This window comes from Sander lucioperca, chromosome 16 (assembly GCF_008315115.2).
Source record: "Sander lucioperca isolate FBNREF2018 chromosome 16, SLUC_FBN_1.2, whole genome shotgun sequence".
In the NCBI taxonomy this organism is placed as follows: Eukaryota; Metazoa; Chordata; class Actinopteri; order Perciformes; family Percidae; genus Sander; species Sander lucioperca.
Window position 1 is genome coordinate 27,883,570 of NC_050188.1, and position 20,231 is coordinate 27,903,800.

General features: G+C 41.0%; 1 protein-coding gene and 1 long non-coding RNA gene across 2 annotated transcripts in view; one reads left to right on the forward strand and one right to left on the reverse strand.

Moving 5' to 3' along the window:
* eepd1 (endonuclease/exonuclease/phosphatase family domain containing 1) overlaps positions 1 to 20,231 on the reverse strand; it is a 37,555-nt gene that overhangs the window by 14,844 nt on the left and 2,480 nt on the right. Inside the window, exon 3 of the mRNA XM_031279311.1 lies at positions 189 to 240. Coding sequence (XP_031135171.1) covers positions 189 to 240 — 52 coding nt within the window. The remainder of the gene's footprint in view (positions 1 to 188; positions 241 to 20,231) is intronic.
* On the forward strand, positions 9,639 to 10,946 carry LOC116035938. The gene is made up of 2 exons (XR_004101491.2): positions 9,639 to 10,217; positions 10,250 to 10,946. It is a non-coding gene; the product is annotated as an uncharacterized LOC116035938 (long non-coding RNA).

Here is a 20,231-nt window from a genome sequence, read left to right on the forward strand (position 1 = left end):
AGAGAGAGAGAGAGAGAGAATAAATAAATGAATGGGAAACAGAGTTTCTGAGTACATTTCCCTGAGCGGTTGGTCATCTCATTTACACTGCTGCAAATCAAAGCAGCCTTCAACCCCTACAGTGGCAGGCCTCCCAACCAACCCAGTGACCGCGGCAGAGAGCAGTGGTGTGCACAGCTCCACTTTACCTTATCAAGAGCCTCCCGCTCCAGTAGGTCCTGCACGGCCAGTAACTTGACGCTGAAAACAGAAAGAGAAGATCAGTTTGACATTAACATATTCACATTTTGACTGTATATATACCAACACCTATCAACTGACATCTACATACCACAAACGGTTTCACTGGCTGAATCTGTGGCCAACATGTGTAGCCAGAGTAAAATTGTTTAAATTTTTTTTTGAATGTAATTATATCATCTGATGGCATTGGTTGTTGTCCATTTAAAAAAATAAAGCCGCCGTACTGAAAATTGGCGCAGTGTATGTGTTGTGGGATAACTTGAGTTTAGAGCTGGGCGATATGGAAAAAATCAATATCAATATTTTTGACCAAATATGTCAATGTCAATATTGCGGCGATATTGTAGGTTGACTATTGGTGCTTTCATAAAATATTTACACAATGAGAGTTTAGATAAATAATCATCGGTAATGTTGATACAATGACTAAGTGGGTAAAGGAAAATAATACAACAGCTAGAACAGTCTGATAAGTTCAGAAAATGACATCACTTTACTGTAATGCAGCCTTTAAAAGATAAGATACTTAATTAATCCCACACTGGGGAAATTCCTTTGTCACAGCAGCTCAAAAGAAAAATTCACACACATCAGAACAACAAATACACATTAAATAGATAAATGAAAAAATATACAAAAATTATTATAAGAAATTACGATTACGATATCCAAAATGTATCTAGCCTTATATATATTGATGATGATATAATAATAATAATATATTGCCCAGCCCTACCAGAGCCGAAAATGTCAAATTCCTCACATAGTCGCTTTAAAATGAGACTTTAAAGGAAGACTATCTGCTGAACAGCTGCCAGTATTACAGAATAAAGATAATTACAGGATTATTCTCTTTATTTCCCAAGATTCTCTTGAGTCAGTTATTGTAAAGAAATCATGTATAGACAACCTGACTGGGAGCGAGTAGAATTAAACCACAAGCAGGAACAAACAAACATATCTCCTTTATTTACTTTTTGATGAAACCATTTTAAACGTGCATCTTTTGCATGCTAAAACATAGCGTAACAGTGAACCAAGTACAAGTTTGTTAAAGCAAAGATCCTCTATACTAAAGATAGCACATTCCAAGCAGCGCCAATGGTATGAAACGCTACACACTTCCGGTCTTCTAAAGGGGCGTGGCCTCATTTGAACGTCTAGTGAACGTTGTGTGGATGGATGAAAAGTTATATTTAAATCAGAATTAATTAATATGTTCTTTAGCTACCGTTAGATATTTACACAGCTAAAAGACATATTTAGCATCACGGAGATTAGTTTTGTTAGGGCGTTCACGAACGTTAGCTTCTCTGTGTTGCCAGATCTCGCGAGAGTTTGGTCCTGAGTCAGAAACAGTCTTAAAACTTAGTAGTTAGGAGTTAGTTTTCTCCTGATGTGTCTGTCTGAAAAATGCCATTTTTGTGTCAGAATGTTCTGGAGATATGTGGCTTGTGAAAAATGGGTCCAATATTAACTTTGGTGAGTACGGGGCGAAAGGATCGCTCATAATCTCTGTTCACGTTCACTTCTCCAGTTGGAATCAACACACTCAGAACCTGCCGCTAGTCTCCTAAAGAGGTGTGACACAGATGCAGGAAACCAGCTTGATTTGGGGCGTCTCGGTTCTAAACCGTCTCTGGTTAAAGTTAGCTAACATTAGCCACCTAAGCTACTGGTCATACCAGACCAAGTAAGGCCGTAGCTGCAAAACCCTTGAGTGTATTGAAATAAGCAAGGGTCTGTTTTGTTTCGTAGGAGTTGAACTTTTCAATTTTGTAAGAGGAAGATTGAGTTATTTCTTCTTTCAAACGTTATAGTCTTTCAGCCATTTTGGTCAAAATGACTTTGTGAAAGCACCCTGTTTTGTGTTTGCCCAGTTTTAAATGAATCCATTAATAACCCATTGTATTACTTAACCTTTTTCACTAACTGAATCAGTTCATTTTCAGAATCAGAAAAAGCCTCCATGTTCTCTGACTAAACCCACAGACTGTGAACACTCTCAGAGGAACTACTTTCTATTGAGGAAATGGTGTGTTGTTATTTGAATCAACTGAACCTTTACGGAAACAAGCATTACTAACCCAAAGGTTTATCATACCTTATTACGTATGATACATATTTAGTCAACCTACATTGTTTAACATAATGTTCTTAATGCTAAAACCAGCTCTTCATTTTATTATCATGTACACAGAGAGAGTCAGATAGTGTTGACACTGTTCAAACTAGATCCTCAACATAATAAACAGCGCATTTCCATTAAGGCAAACTCAATGTTTTTTTAAAGTGTCAGAGAGCTGAGAAAATCATACTCTTACTGAGGATTTTGGACTGGTGTCCTAAATCCTATCTGCCAACACGTCATTGCACTGTGAAGGAGGGGCCTTTACAGCCCAATAAACATTTATCTGTTTACTTTTTAAATGATTTTCCAGACCAACAGTCAGCACAATAAAAAGCAATACATTACTGAGAGGCCCTAGTGCTTTCACTCTTGCCTTTATTTGGCTCTGAAGAGGAACTGCTTTGCAATGCAATTTGCGACAGAAGTGAGGAAAGCATTCCCCAGTATTTCACTTGGATTAATGTCTTTTACAAATTGCCTCTAGATGAAGAAGGTTTTATATACTAATAAGTAGGAAATCAAAATAAGTCCCCCAAATCCAGCTAGTTGACACCCAGAATCTTCTAGAGCTCAATCCAAGCCGTTTATTAGAGCTCGATAGGATTGGGCATCATGAACGGGTTTCAACTTGGAACCGTTTCAAAATTCCAATGGCATCGTTTTTTTATTGGAATCATTTGGAAAAGTTGGTTTAGAATCAGATCATCGGTTCCAAATTCAACACAACTAACAGCCATGGAGCCTAGTAAGCGGCGCTCTAAAGTGTGGCTTTATTTTACGTTGGAAAAAGCCTGGTAGAACTGTAAATCACTATTGAATCAAAATACATACATTTAAATACATGTTCCTCTTATCCTCTTATCTGTGAAATAAGCATGTGACCTGTTTCAACTCCAACCCTCAAAGAATCGGAATCGATAAGAACCAGAATCGAAAGGAAGAATCGGAATTGAAATCAGAAAAGTTCAAATCAAAACGATGCCCAACCCTAGAGCTCGAGGAGAAAAAGTGCTGCTTGAGTTGCACAAGGCATTATTCTAATGCACACACTCTCAGCTCAGCATGTAGTACCTTATTCTGAACTGATTCACTGTGATGCAACACACTGAAACCAAGTTGGTGGCAATGCTTTGACTTCATTCACCTATAACCTACTACGGACGACACACAAATTTACATAACCTTATCGCCAGGGGACTATAGTCCAATACAAAAATTGAGTTAGTGCATTGAACAAATTAACGATTGGGTGTGCCAGAACTTTCTCAAATTAAATGAAGAAAAACTGAGGTGGAGGTGGTGGTTTTTGGAGCAAAAGAGGAACGATTAAAAGTCAGCGCTCAGCTTCAATCGACAATGTTAAAAACAACGGACAGAGCCAGAAATCTTGGTGTAGACATGGACTCAGACCTGAATTTTAACAGCCACATTAAGACAATAACAAAGTCAGCATAATATCACTTTAAGAATACATCAAGGGTTAAAGGACTTATGTCTCAGCAGGATTTGGAAAAACTTGTCCATGCTTTTATCTTCAGTAGACTTGACTACTGTAACAGTGTCTTTACAGATCTCCCTAAAAAAAACAATCAGAACACTGCCGCTCAAGTCCTCACTAAGACCAAGAAAGTGGATCACATCACTCCAGTTCTGAAGTATTTACACTGGCTTCCTGTCCCTCAAAGAATTAATTTCAAAATACTTATGAAGGTTTATAAAGCACTAAACGGTTTATTTCTGATCTGCTGCTACGTTATGAAGCACCCAGACCTCTCAGGTGTTCTGGGACACGTCTGCCTTCTGTCCCCAGAGTCAGAACTAAACAGGGGGAAGCAGCATTCAGTTTTTATGCTCCACATATTTGGAACAAACTCCCAGAAAACTACAGGTCCGCTAGTCTAGAAATCTAGACGCACCCTAGCGGCAGCAAATGTAATTTGCAGTCAGGGTCGTCTAGCAACTTTCCGTTGCAAGCTGGAAAAAACAACCTAACCATAACCATAACCATAACCCTAACCCTACAAAGTTGTCGTTTAAATAGCAAATGCACCTGCGCCCATCTTTGCGCCCACGGGCGTGCTGGTCTTACAGGGAGATGTGTTCAGGTGCATTCTTGGCGTATTTCTAGCTTGAGGCAGCGGAAAGTGATTGTGGCCAACAAAAACCTGGTCTAAAGTCAATAACGCAGCATTTCATTGTTATTATAACAGCAAATTAGTAAAATGCGTCTAGGCTTATGCACAGCGTGCGCACACTATGCTTGTTACACACATACAGGGACGCACAGCAGCACACAAACATGCAAAAGATTACAAATAAAAATATTACGGTGCAAATCCTCCATCATAACAGCAATGCTCCAAGGTCCAAACGCGCCTGGCTTTTAAAGGGAATGGGAGATGACACTCTGATTGGTTTATTACATGTTACGCCCAAAACACACCTATGATTAATGAAGACACTAAGTACAACTCTTTTAAACCATGCACCCGACACCCTTTTTTCCGCAGTCGAACTAGCAAAAGTGGATTTGGACACGCCCTCAACGCACCTGCGCCATGTGCTTCACGCCGTGCGCTTAGATCGTTAAAATAGGGCCCTGTAGCTTTAAATCAAGGCAGAAGACCTTTCTTTTTTATGCTGCCTTTCTTTAAATAATTGTTTATTTTTTATACTGCACTGTAACTTTTATTCTCGCATTTTATCGGTTATATTTTTAATTGTTTTTAACTGCTCTTTAATGTTTTAGGTAAAGCACTTTAAATTGCCCTGTTGCTGGAATGTACTATACAAATAAAGCTGCCTTGCCTTGCCTTACTAATCCAAGATCAGCCACACAGAAAATCAAATTGCATGACAGTCTTTTCTATTAGTGAAGTGCTGCTGCTGCTGCTGCCGCTGGGCATTACAGGAGCTCTCCAGACTGACTCACATTCACTTCCCCAAGTGTTCCACTAAAGCTCAGTAACCAGCATCATATGTAATGTAATCCGTCACCAGTTGTAAGGGAGAAAATAGAAAAGTTACAACACAAATGCTTGTACGCGTCATGCTTCATAGGCTGTAAAGCTGTCAAGTAGGGCAGCCATGAGGAGTGCTCTTTCTGCACCCGTGGACACTGCCATGCTGGTATGCTGCATTCAGGCCATACAGGAAAGGAGGCAGAGACCTCCCTACCTAAGAATATCATCCTCCTCGTGTTGCAGGTTTACAGAAAGTGGAGACAATTTCTTCTTTCTTGAGGAGCGTAACAGTAGCACACACTGGACGTGCAGAAGTAGTCAAGGTACAGAAGCTGAGATGTGTCGATCCACGCAGCCAATATGTTCCAGCAGGTGACAGTGGCAATCTCTGCATGTAGGGCTACTAAAAGTACTACTGAATATTGATTGTGTCCGGTCCAGTTGTTTGGTCCGCATCAGTTTGATTGACAGCTTTCACACCAGCCTAAATGAACTGAGCCAAAAACTAAAATGAAATGTTCCAATACCATTTTTTCCTTTCCCAGTATTCATTCCAATACCTGCCATTAGTTCTGTTGGCAAGCCCCGTTTCCTCCACCCTCTCTATGCCTTTGATCCGCTGATCAGCGGTATGAGTTCCGCATTAGCACATTGATTGGTTTAAAAATGGTTCGCCAGAGTCTTTGATCGTCCATGGCAACGGTCTGTTATGCAGAAAAAACAGACCGTAGAATGCTGTGATTGACCAATCAGAATCAAGTAGGCCTACCTATCAAGGCTGTGCAATATACTGTATATATAACGTTAACAGCTGCATAACACAAACCCTGTATGTATATGTGATTGTTGTACGGCCTGGCTCAGGTTAAACCCTTTGTAAAACATGAACAAATACATACAGAGAATGAAAGTCATAGAACTTTCAGTCATGACGTGAAAAGACCATAAATAAACTACTTTGCATAGATCCTCAAACTCATTTTAGGCAGTATCGGAAATGCTACTGTATGGGACAAACAAGAGTTTTTTGAACGGTACCAACAAGCTAAAGTTAGGTGTGAGGAGAGAGTCTTCGGAATATCATCAAGGGGCATTTCAAACGCTTCAGTTGACCTTACTGATACAAACAACTGATGTGTGCTAGTACCCTCTTCATTCAGCTGATGTGTCATTAATGCATTCTGACAAAAAACACTAAGCATTGCATTGTACCAGGACTTGGAAGTGAGCTTACTACAGCTACGTTTTAAACTTGATCTAGGTATGTAAATCTTAATCATTAACACATCCACTCCTGCATTCACCGTGACTAGAATTAAAATCTATTTTTTTTAGCAGGCCACAGTACAGTAGGTGAAGGATAAAAAGGCATGAAGGTGAAAATGCCTAAGTAGGGCTAAAAATGTAACGTTTGTCTTGATGGTGGTGATGCAAGTACTGCAGTAAATAAAATAATAAGGGTTCTTCATTGGGAAGCATAAATTAGTCGTAAATTTAAATTCTGGTAAGAAGATGAGTGGATATCTTGTAGGCATTTTGCCAAAGGATGGCACTAGAAGATGCATTAATTGTGCAAATAGAAAGAGTGGATCCACGGCAACATGCAAATTACATTTGATATTACAAAGCTATGTCCATCCACCAAAAAACAATTACAATTGTGCGCAACTGCATTGCATGAGGTAACAATGGATGACAAAAAGAGTGTCATCAAGTGAGGCTATTTTGCAGAGGCATCGCAGCTCCCTCCGGCACTTAGTGCCGTCCAAGACGATTGTGATTTGCTAAAAGAAATGCTGATAAACCAGAGCACGGACTAGTCAGACCCTCCTCCTCAGCACTGTGGAGGAAGGTCTGGCAAAGCGAGACTAAACTATCAATAATCCTTATTTCATGTGTGTACTGCTTGAACATGCTGCCCCACCTGAGTTAACAGCCTCAGGTAACATAACACTGCGAGTTGGAGCAGAACCTTTGTCGCCTCGGTAATCAGCGAGTCTACAGATCCTGTTTTCAGAACAAACAGGCCTGCAGTCACAGAGATAATACCCCTTTTCTCTGCTGTAGGTGTGATCTCTCTGCACAATGAAGGAAACTCTCACAGAAACCCTGCTTCTCTCCTGCTGGCTATGATCCTGATCTTCCCATTTCCACTGGCAGGGATTCAATCCCAGCATACCCTGAGCTGACCTGAGCTTCGGCCATGTCATATGGATTATGCTGAGTCAGTGATGCAGGTCGATAGAATCTGCTGTGTCTATGGGAGATTATCCTGGTGCAAACAATACGTGAGAAATCAATGAGCACAGTCAGGCACACATAAGGGCACAAACAAAGGTTGCAGACAAACTCTGTGACATCGAGCCTAATCCGTCAGTGTCACCGTGAAAACAGAGCCTTTCAGCGAAGCAGTGAATCTCTGGGCCCCATATCTCATGCTGTTGTGCAAAAACAAAAGCACGACATGATGAAGCAAAATAGTCTGCTTCAGCATTTGTCAGATTAAGGCAAATCTGAGGGCAGACACAAGGTTGCATTAGAAGTGATGAGCGGCAGCAGTGGACATGACCTTAAACATAAATAATTCCTCTCAGGATTTCAGAGCCTTGAATGACGAAGAGGCTCCAAGCTGCAGTTCACCACACATTTAAAGAGCACACCGATTTTCAAGCTATATACTGACTAGGTTTACATGCAATCACAAAAATAGTGTGATGTTAAAACAAATCTGCAATTCTTCAAATGATGTTCCCTCAAAATATTTCACAACAGATTTTCTAAGAAAATGAAAAAGAGTTAGTATGTGCGTGTTATTATCAATTTAGACAACGTAATTGTATATCACGTAATCTCAATATGATTCCATTGAAAGACGATAAATTATCAAATTGAATTATTGCCCAGCCCTAGGTTTACTATTCAGATCAAGTATTCAATTTAGCAATTTCTGTATTTAGCCTGAGCCATAATTTCCTCACTCTCTCCAGTACTCAATCCCACTGATTAAAGTGGAGTTGCATTTAGCTTACTAGTGACCATAGTAAGTCAGTTTGATTTGCTGCTGCAGGAGACAAACAAGCCCAAATCAGCTTTGTTTAGCAAGAGAAACGGAGTTGGGAGCATAGTTTTGGCCCCAGTGACTCCTGGCTAGCAGGGCTTGCTGGGCAATTTCCCTAACTCACTGTCCAACCACAATAAAATGCTGTGCCAATGGAAATTTCCACATGAGCACCCAACACCCTGCGTCAGCTCAGCACAGACCTCCTTTGCAGCACCCCATCCTCTTAACCTCAGCACCCATGCTGGCCTCAATCTTGCTTGATTCCTTTATTAAATCAGTTTGGCTTAGTGAGATCCAAGTCCAAATTATTAACATCACTGAAAATGTGAACACCCAGCACGTTTGCGTGTGTCTCTGATAGTTCTGTCGGTCTGTGAAGGGATTAAAAGAGCGTGTGATGCTGCTGCCAAACTCTGTGCCTGCCTATCTCATAATCCAGGCCTACTGTACAGACCACAGATGTTGGGTACATCATCTCGACAGCTGCACTGGGCTTGTGTATGTCAACAGATTTGCAAGCAGAGATGTGCACAGTCTAGGTCACTTAGCCTGGGAGTGGCTCAGCAGAGCCATAACATTTCTGTGGTATCAAAGAATGGAAGGGGCTTTGTGTAGAATTGTTTGCCCAATACTACTTTCAAATTTTTGGGTAAACAAGTGACATCATGGTTAATGAATACAGGCCATTATGGCATGCCATTAGTGTAAGTTTGTCTCAAAGTTAAAGCTATAGTTCAACAATTTGGGAAATACACTTAGGTATTTGCTTTTTCCCCAGGAGTGATATGAGAATATTGATATCACTTTCATGTCTGGGCTTTAAGTACAAAGCTTCGTATTAAGCTTTCCCCTGCTTCCAGTTTCTGAAAAATATAAAACTTAACTGTGAAAATGAACCAGAGCAAGACAGAAATATGTAGCCTACGTCTTTCAAGGTTTTTTTTATTGAATGACAAAATTGCAAAAAACAATTACTGTACAATGGGATATACGTATTTTCCCTTTTTTAACCAGAACATACCCCCCCATATCCCACCCTCCCACCCAGTTACAAACAAACCTGTATTAAGGATTACTACAAGAGATAATTTAAAACAGTCTAAATTATAATACATAAAACATAAAGGTTGAGAAGATACAGAATGACAAAAAAAAAAAAAATTTAAACACACCTTAAAATCGTAAAAAATAAATAAATAAAGAAAAATAAAGAAAAAAAAAAGGGGGGGGGGGAGGGAATAGCTACTCTTTGTTTTGTTGTAGTTGGTTTCTCAAAAAATGTCAAGAAAGGACGCCATATTTTGTAAAAATGTATCCTCAGATCCCTGGGTAGTGTAACGTATTTTCTCTAAATTCATACAGGACATAATGTCTCTAATCCAATGTGAGTGGGAAGGAGGAGCAGGGTCTTTCCACTTGAGTATGATAATCCTACGAGCCAGTAAGGAGGAGAAGGCCAATACCTTCAGCTTCACCTTAGGCAAGTCCAAACTGAGAGCAATGCCAAAAATGGCAGTAAAAGGGTTCGGCTCAATCTGATGGTGAAGTACTTCAGAAATTGTTTGAAAAACTGATGTCCAGAAATCAGTTAGGGTGGGACACATCCAGAACATGTGAAAGAGTGACGCAGGTGCGCTCTTGCAGCTATCACAGGTCGGGTCGACGACAGGAAACACATGAGCTAGTTTGGTTTTAGATATGTGGAGACGATGTACTACTTTAAATTGCACAAGAGCATGACGGGCGCACATGGAGGTAGAGAGTATCCGATCCAGGACTGAATCCCACATGCGATCTGTGAAGGCAGAACCTAGATCCTGTTCCCACATGGTTCTTATAGCTGTTAAAGAGGGACTATGCAACTTCGAAATAAGGTTATAAAAGACCGAAATTGTGCCTTTTAATGTGGGGTTAACAGAAAGAAACATATCGACAGGATTGGCTGGGGGTTTATTAGGGAATTGGGGAATTAACTTCTGTATATAATGCCTGATCTGTAGAAATCTGAAAAAAATCAGTCTTTACGATACCAAAGTTATTCGTCAATTGAGAAAAGCTAACAAATAGATCATTAATAAATAAATTGCCAATGCAGATTAAGCCTTTTTTATGCCAGATCTTAAATGAACCGTCCACCGTCGAGGGAGCAAACAAATGATTAGCTGCAATTGGGCTGAGAAGTGAAAAAGTCTGCAGACCAAAATTCTTCCTAAATTGGGTCCAGATTCGAAGGGAGTGCTTTACCACAGGATTCCTGTTGGGAAAAGCAGAAGAGAGTGGGAATGCGGCGCTTAAGAGGGCAGATAGAGACAAAGGGCTAATAGCGCTGGACTCCATTGTTACCCAGACTGGGGCTGAGTCGTCAAGGTGAAAATGCCCCAACTACACTAAAGAGCGAATGTTAGCAGCCCAGTAATAGTATTGGAAATTAGGCAGTGCCATTCCACCTGTTTGTTTGGGTCTTTGAAGAAAAGCTTTCCGTAACCGAGGGTGTTTACCATTCCAAATATAATTTATCATTAAAGAGTCCAGGGCCTGAAAAAAGGATTTGGGGAGAAAAATGGGGAGACATTGGAAAAGATACAGGAACTACGGGAGTAATGCCATTTTAATTGAATTTATTCTACCTAAAAAGACAGAGGAGACCACTTCGATAATATTTGCTTCGCCTGATCCAATAATTTGAGGAAGTTCAATCTAAATAGGTTTTTAAAATTTCTGGTAAAACATACCCCAAGGTAACTCAGATGATCTGTCGCCAGAAATATGTAGCCTATGTCCTCCAAATTGTGTTCTGGGTATGTTATCTTTTTGCAGTCACACTTAGGCTTTATTAGGCCATTTTTTATGACTTTATGGTGTATAAAAACATGAGCCAAATGCTTTTTCATTTCTGAAAGGAAGCAAACCTGAACTGAACAAACAGTTCAATCAGAAGATACCGCTGCATGATTCACTCTCCATTACATATAGCTTGGGTCACTACATTACATTTACTGTATTTATTCTGTTTTGCGGTCCAAAGTAATGTCAATGTGTTATTAAATTCATTGTAAATTATCTAACAAAGAATAAAAGTTACTTGGGGGTAGGGTTGGGCACCGAAACGCGGTGCCAATAGGGCACCGGTTCCGACATAAACGGTAGTAACGAGACCAAATAGACGGGTTTCCTGTTTACAAACATTACATTGTGCGTGCGCATACCGGCAGAAAGCCAGACTGGTGAGCTGGTCCACTACTGCAACAACCTTAAGTACTTAAGCTTTCCTTATTGTTTGTATATAACTGCTGATTCAATAAAACGTGATTTTAGTTGGATCTGTTTGTCTGTCTTTAATTTTGCAGTGTTACTGTGATATATATGTATGGCTATAATTATCGTTTTAGGCTAATGTAATAGTTGGCAGCAGGGTTACCCCTGAGTGTACCCCTATGGTTGGTTTATGCCTTAAAATAATGGCCAGGATTCCCGGGCGAAAGGTACTACGTTACCGTTAGCTAGCAGCTGGATTAAACACAATGGTTAAAATGCTGACAGCGGTGTAAAGTGTGACTGTATTTCCCTGTAGAGGATTCCAACACTGGGACGTAACAATCCGCAGCTGCCGTTGTCGGAAAAACAACACAGACGGTGCGTTACCCAACCCTACTTGGGGGTTTATTGGAAATGCTTTTTTCTCAAGCCTCTGAGTAGGTGTGTCAGTGTCCAGGGGAGCTGCCAGGCTTAGCCCCGGGAAGGGGCATGGAGAGACAAAGTAAGCACGTTTGTGCTGGTAACTACCTTACAAGCAAAGGACAGGCTGCATTTTCTTAGCAGTGGTACCAAAGAATTAGGACCACACCATTTAGCATATAAACTGAGAGGTTTTGTAGGTACTAAGTTGCTTCATCCACACACTCCCGCGTAAAAAAGCACATCGCTATCGCCAGATAAGTGACACCAATCACAATCGTCTTGGGCGGCGCCAAGTGCCGAACGGAGCAACGGTGCCTCTGCAAAATAGCCTCAGGAAGGAACTTGTTTTGGTGGAACAGAAAACTCAGATTGGACAGATAGTCTAGCTAGCTGTCTGGATTTACCCTGCAGAGATCTGAGGAGCAGTTAAACATAGTCCTCAGAAATCCACCGTAGTTTAAAATTACAACACAAAGAAAGAGGAAGGGGACGGACATCTGGCTAAAAATGAGGGACATCCGGCGGAATTTCCGGCGGCACCTGAACAATCCGGAAATGAAACGCCGCCGATATAGACTAATCATCGTGTAACGTAGCTAATGTTAGTATAGCAGCACTATTTCCCATAAAATATGTTGAGCTTTTTAGCTAGCTAGATACAGGTTATGTTACAAAATGACATACTGCTTAACATAATGTTACCTAACCTAATAAGTTACAGTAAATATTGAAATTGTATTGTTTACCTTGGTGTTATTGGTGGAGGTTGTGTGGCTTAGCTTATATGCTTGTTTTGAGTTTTGACCAGGGATAACAGCGCTGGGCCACCCCTTGATTGAATTTGCCATATAACGTTAGCTACAGTAGCTGTATGGGTAGTCATCTCATCTAATGGTAAGTTAGCAAGTTAGCTAGCTAGCCCTCTCCGCTGTCTCTTTGCTGCTCCCAGCCGCTAAGAGACTTTAGCCAGAATGAGAGATGACGGCAGGTCCTGAGACGAACAGCTAGCTATTTAGCTTGCTAATTCCGCCATGTTTTATTGCTACACTGGTTAAGGAGCCGAACAACTGCATGAGGAGGGGTGGAATGTATTTGTAGTCACTTTATTGTTTGCAGTTGTGTCTCACATTGTATTGTATTTATGTATTGTGTCTGTTCATGTATGTATTGTATTATATGTATTTTTATGTGGCAGCCTTTTGTCCTTCGGGACAAATAAACAAAATTTAATCTTGAATCTCTTGAACATTAGCATTTGGGTTGTTTTTGTTTGTTGTTGGTGATGTAATACGTTTAAACAAAACTGTTTGATTGGCTATAGGCTAAGAAGGTTTACATCTACTCAGCCGGAGAACCAATGGCATTCCAACTGGTTAACAGAATGAAATGCTATGTGTAAATGCAGACGTTCACAGATTCTCTCTAGTGGTTTTATAAGTGTGTAGTTCTCAGTAGAGAATTGATAAACTAAACAAATAGCAGAAGCAGATCTGATTAAAGTAATATGATTATCAAGAGAGCGACGACAGCAGCTGCCATCTGTACGGCTGTCACTCAAAGACTAGGAATATCACCAGCAACTCATTAGCATATAATTGGCTTGAGTGGCTCCAGTGTAAACATAGCTGTCTGGGCTATCATCTGTTAGCCACCTCTGCTAACAACATGAAAGAATGGTGGACATATGAAGTGTAAAAGGCAGGAGAGTAAGGATTTCATCTCCTCATCAGGCCTGGATTTCAGTCAATATACAGGTAATAGCTATGGATTCTGTTTTGTGCTAAGATACATGATTTGATAGTCTGTATTCTGTCAAAATGATATGCAAGGTAACTTGCAAGTAGCAAGTTACCTGATGTGTCATATATGAGAAGCTATAAGACTGCTTTGGCTGACTCAATGACTCCTTGTTTCTCTTTCTGTTTCACTCTGTCTTGCAGCTATTTACAGCTAGCTTTTAGTAGCAACAACCCACTTCATGTGTGATGTCAGCCCCATCCCCTATCATCATAATCCCCGTCAGCAAGGTCACGGACAATCCCTGGTGACTGGACATAGTGATGGGAAAAGTAAAAACAACCTTGAGTAACCTTATGGCTTTAAGGTTCAGCTTGTCCTTGTGAGGAAACTGACACTGACATTCCACCTACGTGATCTAAATACAAAGCTCATTTCTCTTTGATTCGTGTTTCAGTGAGGACAAATGTTTACAGTGCTCATAGTAATGAGACGTAACTGAACATTTTGAAACATTTTGATTGTTTAAAAATGTATGGAATTTGTTTCAACAAGACGTGTGAGATAACATTATTGATTACTGATTGCAGTGCCATTTTTTGTTATCTGGGCTGAAAGGAAATTCCAGTATTTTATTAACCTGGGTCTTATTCTTATAAATGTGGCCATTCTGATTATAAATCACTTTGCACACCGTTATAGAGACTTGGGAAACGGAATCCGGCAAAAACACTAGATTGGGCCAAGCAGCACGATCCTGCTTACCTTGCAAAGCACCTGGATTCTCGCGATATCACAAGATCGCACAAAAATTGTGGGATCACATATCACATAAAAGTCCCTCTTGTCAGGCTTCAGGTAATGCGTTTGTGACCGAACAGCAGCTCCCCGAACCAATCAGTGCCCTGTGAGGAGCTACTGGCAGCTACGGCCGTGGTTTAGGTGTGCGTGACGGCCACGACAACAGACAACAGTGCCGAACGTAATAAACAGATGGTTCATCCAATCGCCTGCCAGGTATTTTTTTGAAAGTGCAGTTTCCAATGATGGCTTCTCAGATGGTTTTGTGTAACAAACCATCTCGCGCGTCAGGTTACGAGCCAGCTGAAGCTTTCCAGCTGAAGTTTCCTTGTTTCTGAGTCTGACTGAAAGTAGACCCAGAAATGAACCCCCTTCATTAGCTATGGCAGCCAACAGCAGAGGCATATTCTGGGACTGCTTGCTGGCTACCAACAACACACTCAAAGGTTCAGACAGAAAGTGCAGCGAATCTTAGCCAAAGCAGTCAGTGTACCAAATGCAGAGACATTAGCTGCAAAGCTAGCAACGAATGCGCCGACTGTATCTGCGTTCAGCTCAGCCTTTGACTGAACACAGAACTCACCAGAAACTCCCGTTCTTTTTGCCATTTCCCTCCGATCTCTCTCCCTTTTCCTCTCCTCTCTGTATGGTTATGAAGAAGATTTATAAAGCCCCAGGATATGTAGACCAATTTTTTGGTCTAAACGGGTCTTTCCGTAGACTTTATTAATCGCAACACCTCTAAAAATCCCTTTACATTTCGTCTGTACACACAGTAAAGATCACTAATTTAAACAACAATTAATAGTGCTTGGGCTAGGGAGTTATGTGGTGGAACTATTTCTTCACGACAAAATTGTTTATCCAACTGCCCAATGACCAGCAGTGTCGAGTCACCACCTATCGAATCCGAGTTAACTCTCAAGTCTCCAGTGTTTGAGTCCGAGTCTAAGTCCGAGTCACCAAAGAAGAGTCCGGGTCGAGTCCGAGTTCAGTCACCATTACCTGAGTTTGAGTCCAAGTCAAGTCACGAGTCCGTAGAATAGCGACTCCAGTTGGACTTGAGTACGAGTCCAGGAATCGAGTACTCCATCACTGCCTATTACACATAAAAGTAATCAGAAAGTTGATCCAACTTCCGAGTCCTATTTCATGAATGCTTGTGTCCAGTTTCATAAATCGTTAAGTCATCTGTAGGCGAGTCCAAGTCGAGTCACAAGTATAGAGAATAGCGACTCAAGTACTCCATCACTGCTGCCTAGTACTTCACAGCTGAGATGCTATAGCCAGTTGTAGATAACAATCAGCGAGCTTTTGTTCTCTGTGATCACAATGGTACCACACCGGGCAACCTCACTAAGAGACTTTGGGATGATGTGCACAGTTCCAGCACATAGAATAAATACTTTTTCTTTTTTTAAATGTGGAACTATTTATTTTTCTTGTTTAAAGCCATAACACCAAGTCATGTCAGTAAATTGCACACTGCAAACTCTTGTTTACCGGCCTGGCTCGTCGATAATGACTCAAACAAAAAGGAAATCAAAGAGATGACAAAAGATCTAATGTAGTTAAGCGCAGCATTCTATGGACAGATCACTTCCTCACAGCCGTCCTATAACTCAATTTCATGTTTTGATACTTCTCATCTGCAGTCAGGTAGGTGCGATGGTAAACTGGATGAATATAAGCTGTCACGCTGTGTGGATGTTCTCCCTTGCAGCCCTGCTTTACAATTGGGACAAAGAGGAAGGGATGTTGTTTGTTGCATAAAATTCTTGCTTCATGCAGCTTGGAAGTTGCACAGTACTGAGTGTGAGGCTGACTAAAGGCTGGCTGATTACTAACATCAGCAGGCTGTGGTGGCTGAGCGCAGTTTGCAGTGTAACCTACAGTAAGCGGGAGTTCATTGAACCCTAGTAGCTCTCTGCTTGTGCCTGGAAGAAAGCCAGGAAGTGTGTAAACTCAGCCTGGATCTTGTGATTGCTCACACAGCTGAGCCCAAGCACTGCGCAAACACACCAAACCTCCTCCACAGCCTCCTCCACCATAACAATGATCCCTACAACATTACCATTAGGGTTGTTACCCATGGCTTGGGAACACAGGAAGTGGGAGGCATGAGGGAGGGAAGTGGTGGAGATTTACAAGAGATTGGGGGGGTTTGGTAGGAGATGAAAGGGGAGGGAGAAATGGAGGAAGATCTAAGATGGCGCCAAAGGTAATCAGACAGTTCTTATAATAACACGACAGCTCCTTGTTCCAAGGAATCAGTCATGTGAGGCTCCAGGCTTTACCTAAGGCAGTTTGCACTGGGTGTGGTGGCGGTTATGGATGGCTTAATAAACATGGATGATTACGATCCTCTCATATGAAGGACATCATAGCACACCAGACTATTCTCAGGAAATGGTGTGTGGCCTTCATTATCAAGTCCATAGCTGGCCAGAGGCATGAAGGCATCAGCATGTTTCAAAGAAAAATGTATCTTATCGAATCGTCTAACACCCTCTGGCAATTTTTGTCACTCTCCAAAACAAGCACCGCGTCAATTATTTCCACCCCACACAGTGATTGGGCATGTGTGTGGAGGTAAGGAAGTAGTCAGTGTTTGAACTCTCTCAAGCTCTCTATTTTCGTTCCTCGCACAACTACTTCCATCACTTTACACGTGTAAAACCAAGTGCAAGACTGTGAATGCTTTCGAGAGAGAGGACTGTCTGAAAGTGTGCGTCGCTTTCCATTGTGTCGACTGTCAAGACTACAAAGACAGAGTTCTTGGATTCAACGTGATGCAGACGGGAGGAGCAGACTTTTCGCCTCATACTGAACTCTTAAGGGTCCTGATACACCAAGTCAGCTTTAAAGAACTAAACTCTCGCCTCAAAAGCATTCTTAGTGTTGCACTTAGGCTACATCCACACTAATACGTTTTAAAACCTGCGTTTTAGAACCCCTAAAACGGAGAATTTTGAAAAACGCTGCTGACCCCATTTTAGTTTGAAAACTTCTCCTGTCTGGACGGGTGAAAACAGAGACTTTTAAAAACAATGGCGCAGAAAGCCATGTTCGCTCCCTGATTGCATCTTATTAGTCACGACGTGTCAGTCCCCCATTCGTCACGCCCCTATCACGTGACCCTGTACCGGAAGAAAACAACTCCTTTCCCATTGCCTTGACTTCTTCCAGCGATGGATAATATTCCCGCTCTAATATGTCACTTTATTTGCTTTTCAACAACTCCCAATCTATGTTCCCCACCGCTTTATACTCATGTGTTACTTTCAGTTACAGTTCCACCTCGTCGTTGGTCAAAGAAATACATTTTTGGTCTTACTTTTTGCATTGTTGTTATTCCTCTTTAGTATTTTCTGCAACTAAGCAACCAACCGCTGAGTAGACAAAAATTCAAACGCTAATCAAAGTCATTCTAGATACTGCTGTTGTGTGCAAAACTACAGCTGATAATAAACATCTTTCTGTAAGTGCACTCTCCTGTGTATCTGTATCAAATATAGGAATGGTGTTGTTACCTACCACTAAAGGAGAGGATAATAATACAAAGTTTCTGACCTATTTTTCTCCCTATCCTACCATCCACCTCTCACTCTCTGCCATCTGTGCTGTCTGTCTGCCTGACTGACAAGTGCACTGAGGTCACCTCTTCTTTTTTCCGTTTTATGGCGGTTGGCAACTAGCGTTAAGGTGCATTACTGAGGTCGCTGATCCACTAGGTAGCTTTTAATGAAACCCACTGACAGAAAAAAAGGAAACCCTGTGAAAGTTCGGCTGTTCGCAAGTTCTTATCGCCTCATTTTAGGACTATGTTCTCTACAGCTACGAAGAAAATGTGTTTTAGTCATTGTTTGAATTATTAAGACTGAGAAAAGGGAACACGTTGTTGAAGGCTGAGCCCCGGCCCTGCTTGTAGCTACCTAGCTTACTTGATGCTAGTTGGTGATTTAAAAACCTGTTGCAGAATCCTAAATTCTTTGGCCCTGATTTCTACAGTCCCTGGCAGTTCATTTTGTCAGGATTGTATAAAAAACAGGTATAAAAACTGAAATCCCAATAAGGTCTACTTGGTGTCTTAAGACATGAATTGATGGTGAACTGATAAACAGAGGCAGATGATTCGACAAATGTCTTAAATCATGAAGTATGTACGTTTGTTTTCTTTTAAGCAAAGTAACATTAAAACGACCGATTTTCAAATAGAATTTGGTTTGGCACCAATCCATCTTTTTCAGTTCCGATGCAGATACCTGGGCTTTGGGTATCGGACGGGTACTCTGTGTCAGCCGATGATGTCAGCGACAGTAGCGCCGTGTTTGAGCTATGTTCCTGGTTACTGGTTGCACAGCGTTCGTGGTTCGACTGCTCATGACTGTTTTCCAAAATGGCGGCCAAATGTAAACATAAACGCTACAGTCTTTATAATCTATCTTTTTAATAAACTGTCTGTACACTTAGAAAGTTCTCAATGCTTCGGTTTACATGTAGGGACCCTCATTATGCTACCGTTGAAGTGTGGTGATATTTTGAGCCTTGTTAGTGGTAGAAAAATAGCTAGCGTTAGCGGCTAACCACCTGTTTTGTGGTAGCTTGTTAAAAGCTAGAGACGCATTTGATTAGCATGAAAACAGATCCCAGAGAACGGTCGACTCGGTACACATATGTTATTAACCCCTAGGTTCATTTTACGCCGGAATTGTCCTTTAAATTGGCAAACTGACAGAGGGAATGAGAAAGTCTGGTCACAGCCTCCTCACGATGACTGTATTACAGACAAACAATGATTGATGTGAGCAGTCATGTGAGCAGAGCAGAGTAAATATCCTGTATGTCATATCATGCTGAGCAATCTCAGGCCTGAGCTAATAGAGCTTTTAGACGAGGTGAGCCGAGCAGCTGGTTATCACGCAAAGCACACGTAGAAGCCAGTCTAATTTATCTCGTTATTTGTTGACTGGGGAACGGGACGCTGGAACACTGATTAACCTGGATTCACAGAGGCCCGTTTTCCTGCTGTCTGCACAAAAATAAAAGATTGTGGCGCTCTGTTCTATTATATTCACGTGCCACCTTTTATTGCTTTGTGTGTATTTGACTAAGTTATAGCCTACTGGCTTTATACACTTCCTAAAATGAATATATTGAATGGGTACGAGAAGGACTCAATGCGATTGTGTTGTGTACTGACTGTATTGTTCTTGGGGTTATATATTATGGCTAGTTTGGATGGGTTATTATTTGGTTTGATATAACTGACAGATGAATAGCTGTAAAATAAAAAAGAATGTGTATATGTATGTGTGTATGCATGTGTATATGTGCCTGTAAGTAGGTATATGCATGTATGTGTAAGTATACATGTATAAATAAGAGAATCATTAAATTGTTTGTATATAACTAAAGTAGAAAAGTAGAAAAAGGGGGTAGGGCCAGAAAAGTTTATTTTTAACTTCTTCCTACTCCTTTTTGAAGATTGAAATCCTTATTTGAATCATTTACAATAATCTTGAAAGATATGTTTGCTGAGTATTTTGTTTGTGTTGGTTTTCTCGCTTGTACTGAAATGTATATATTCTTATTTATCTTTTTATTTTTTTTTAAC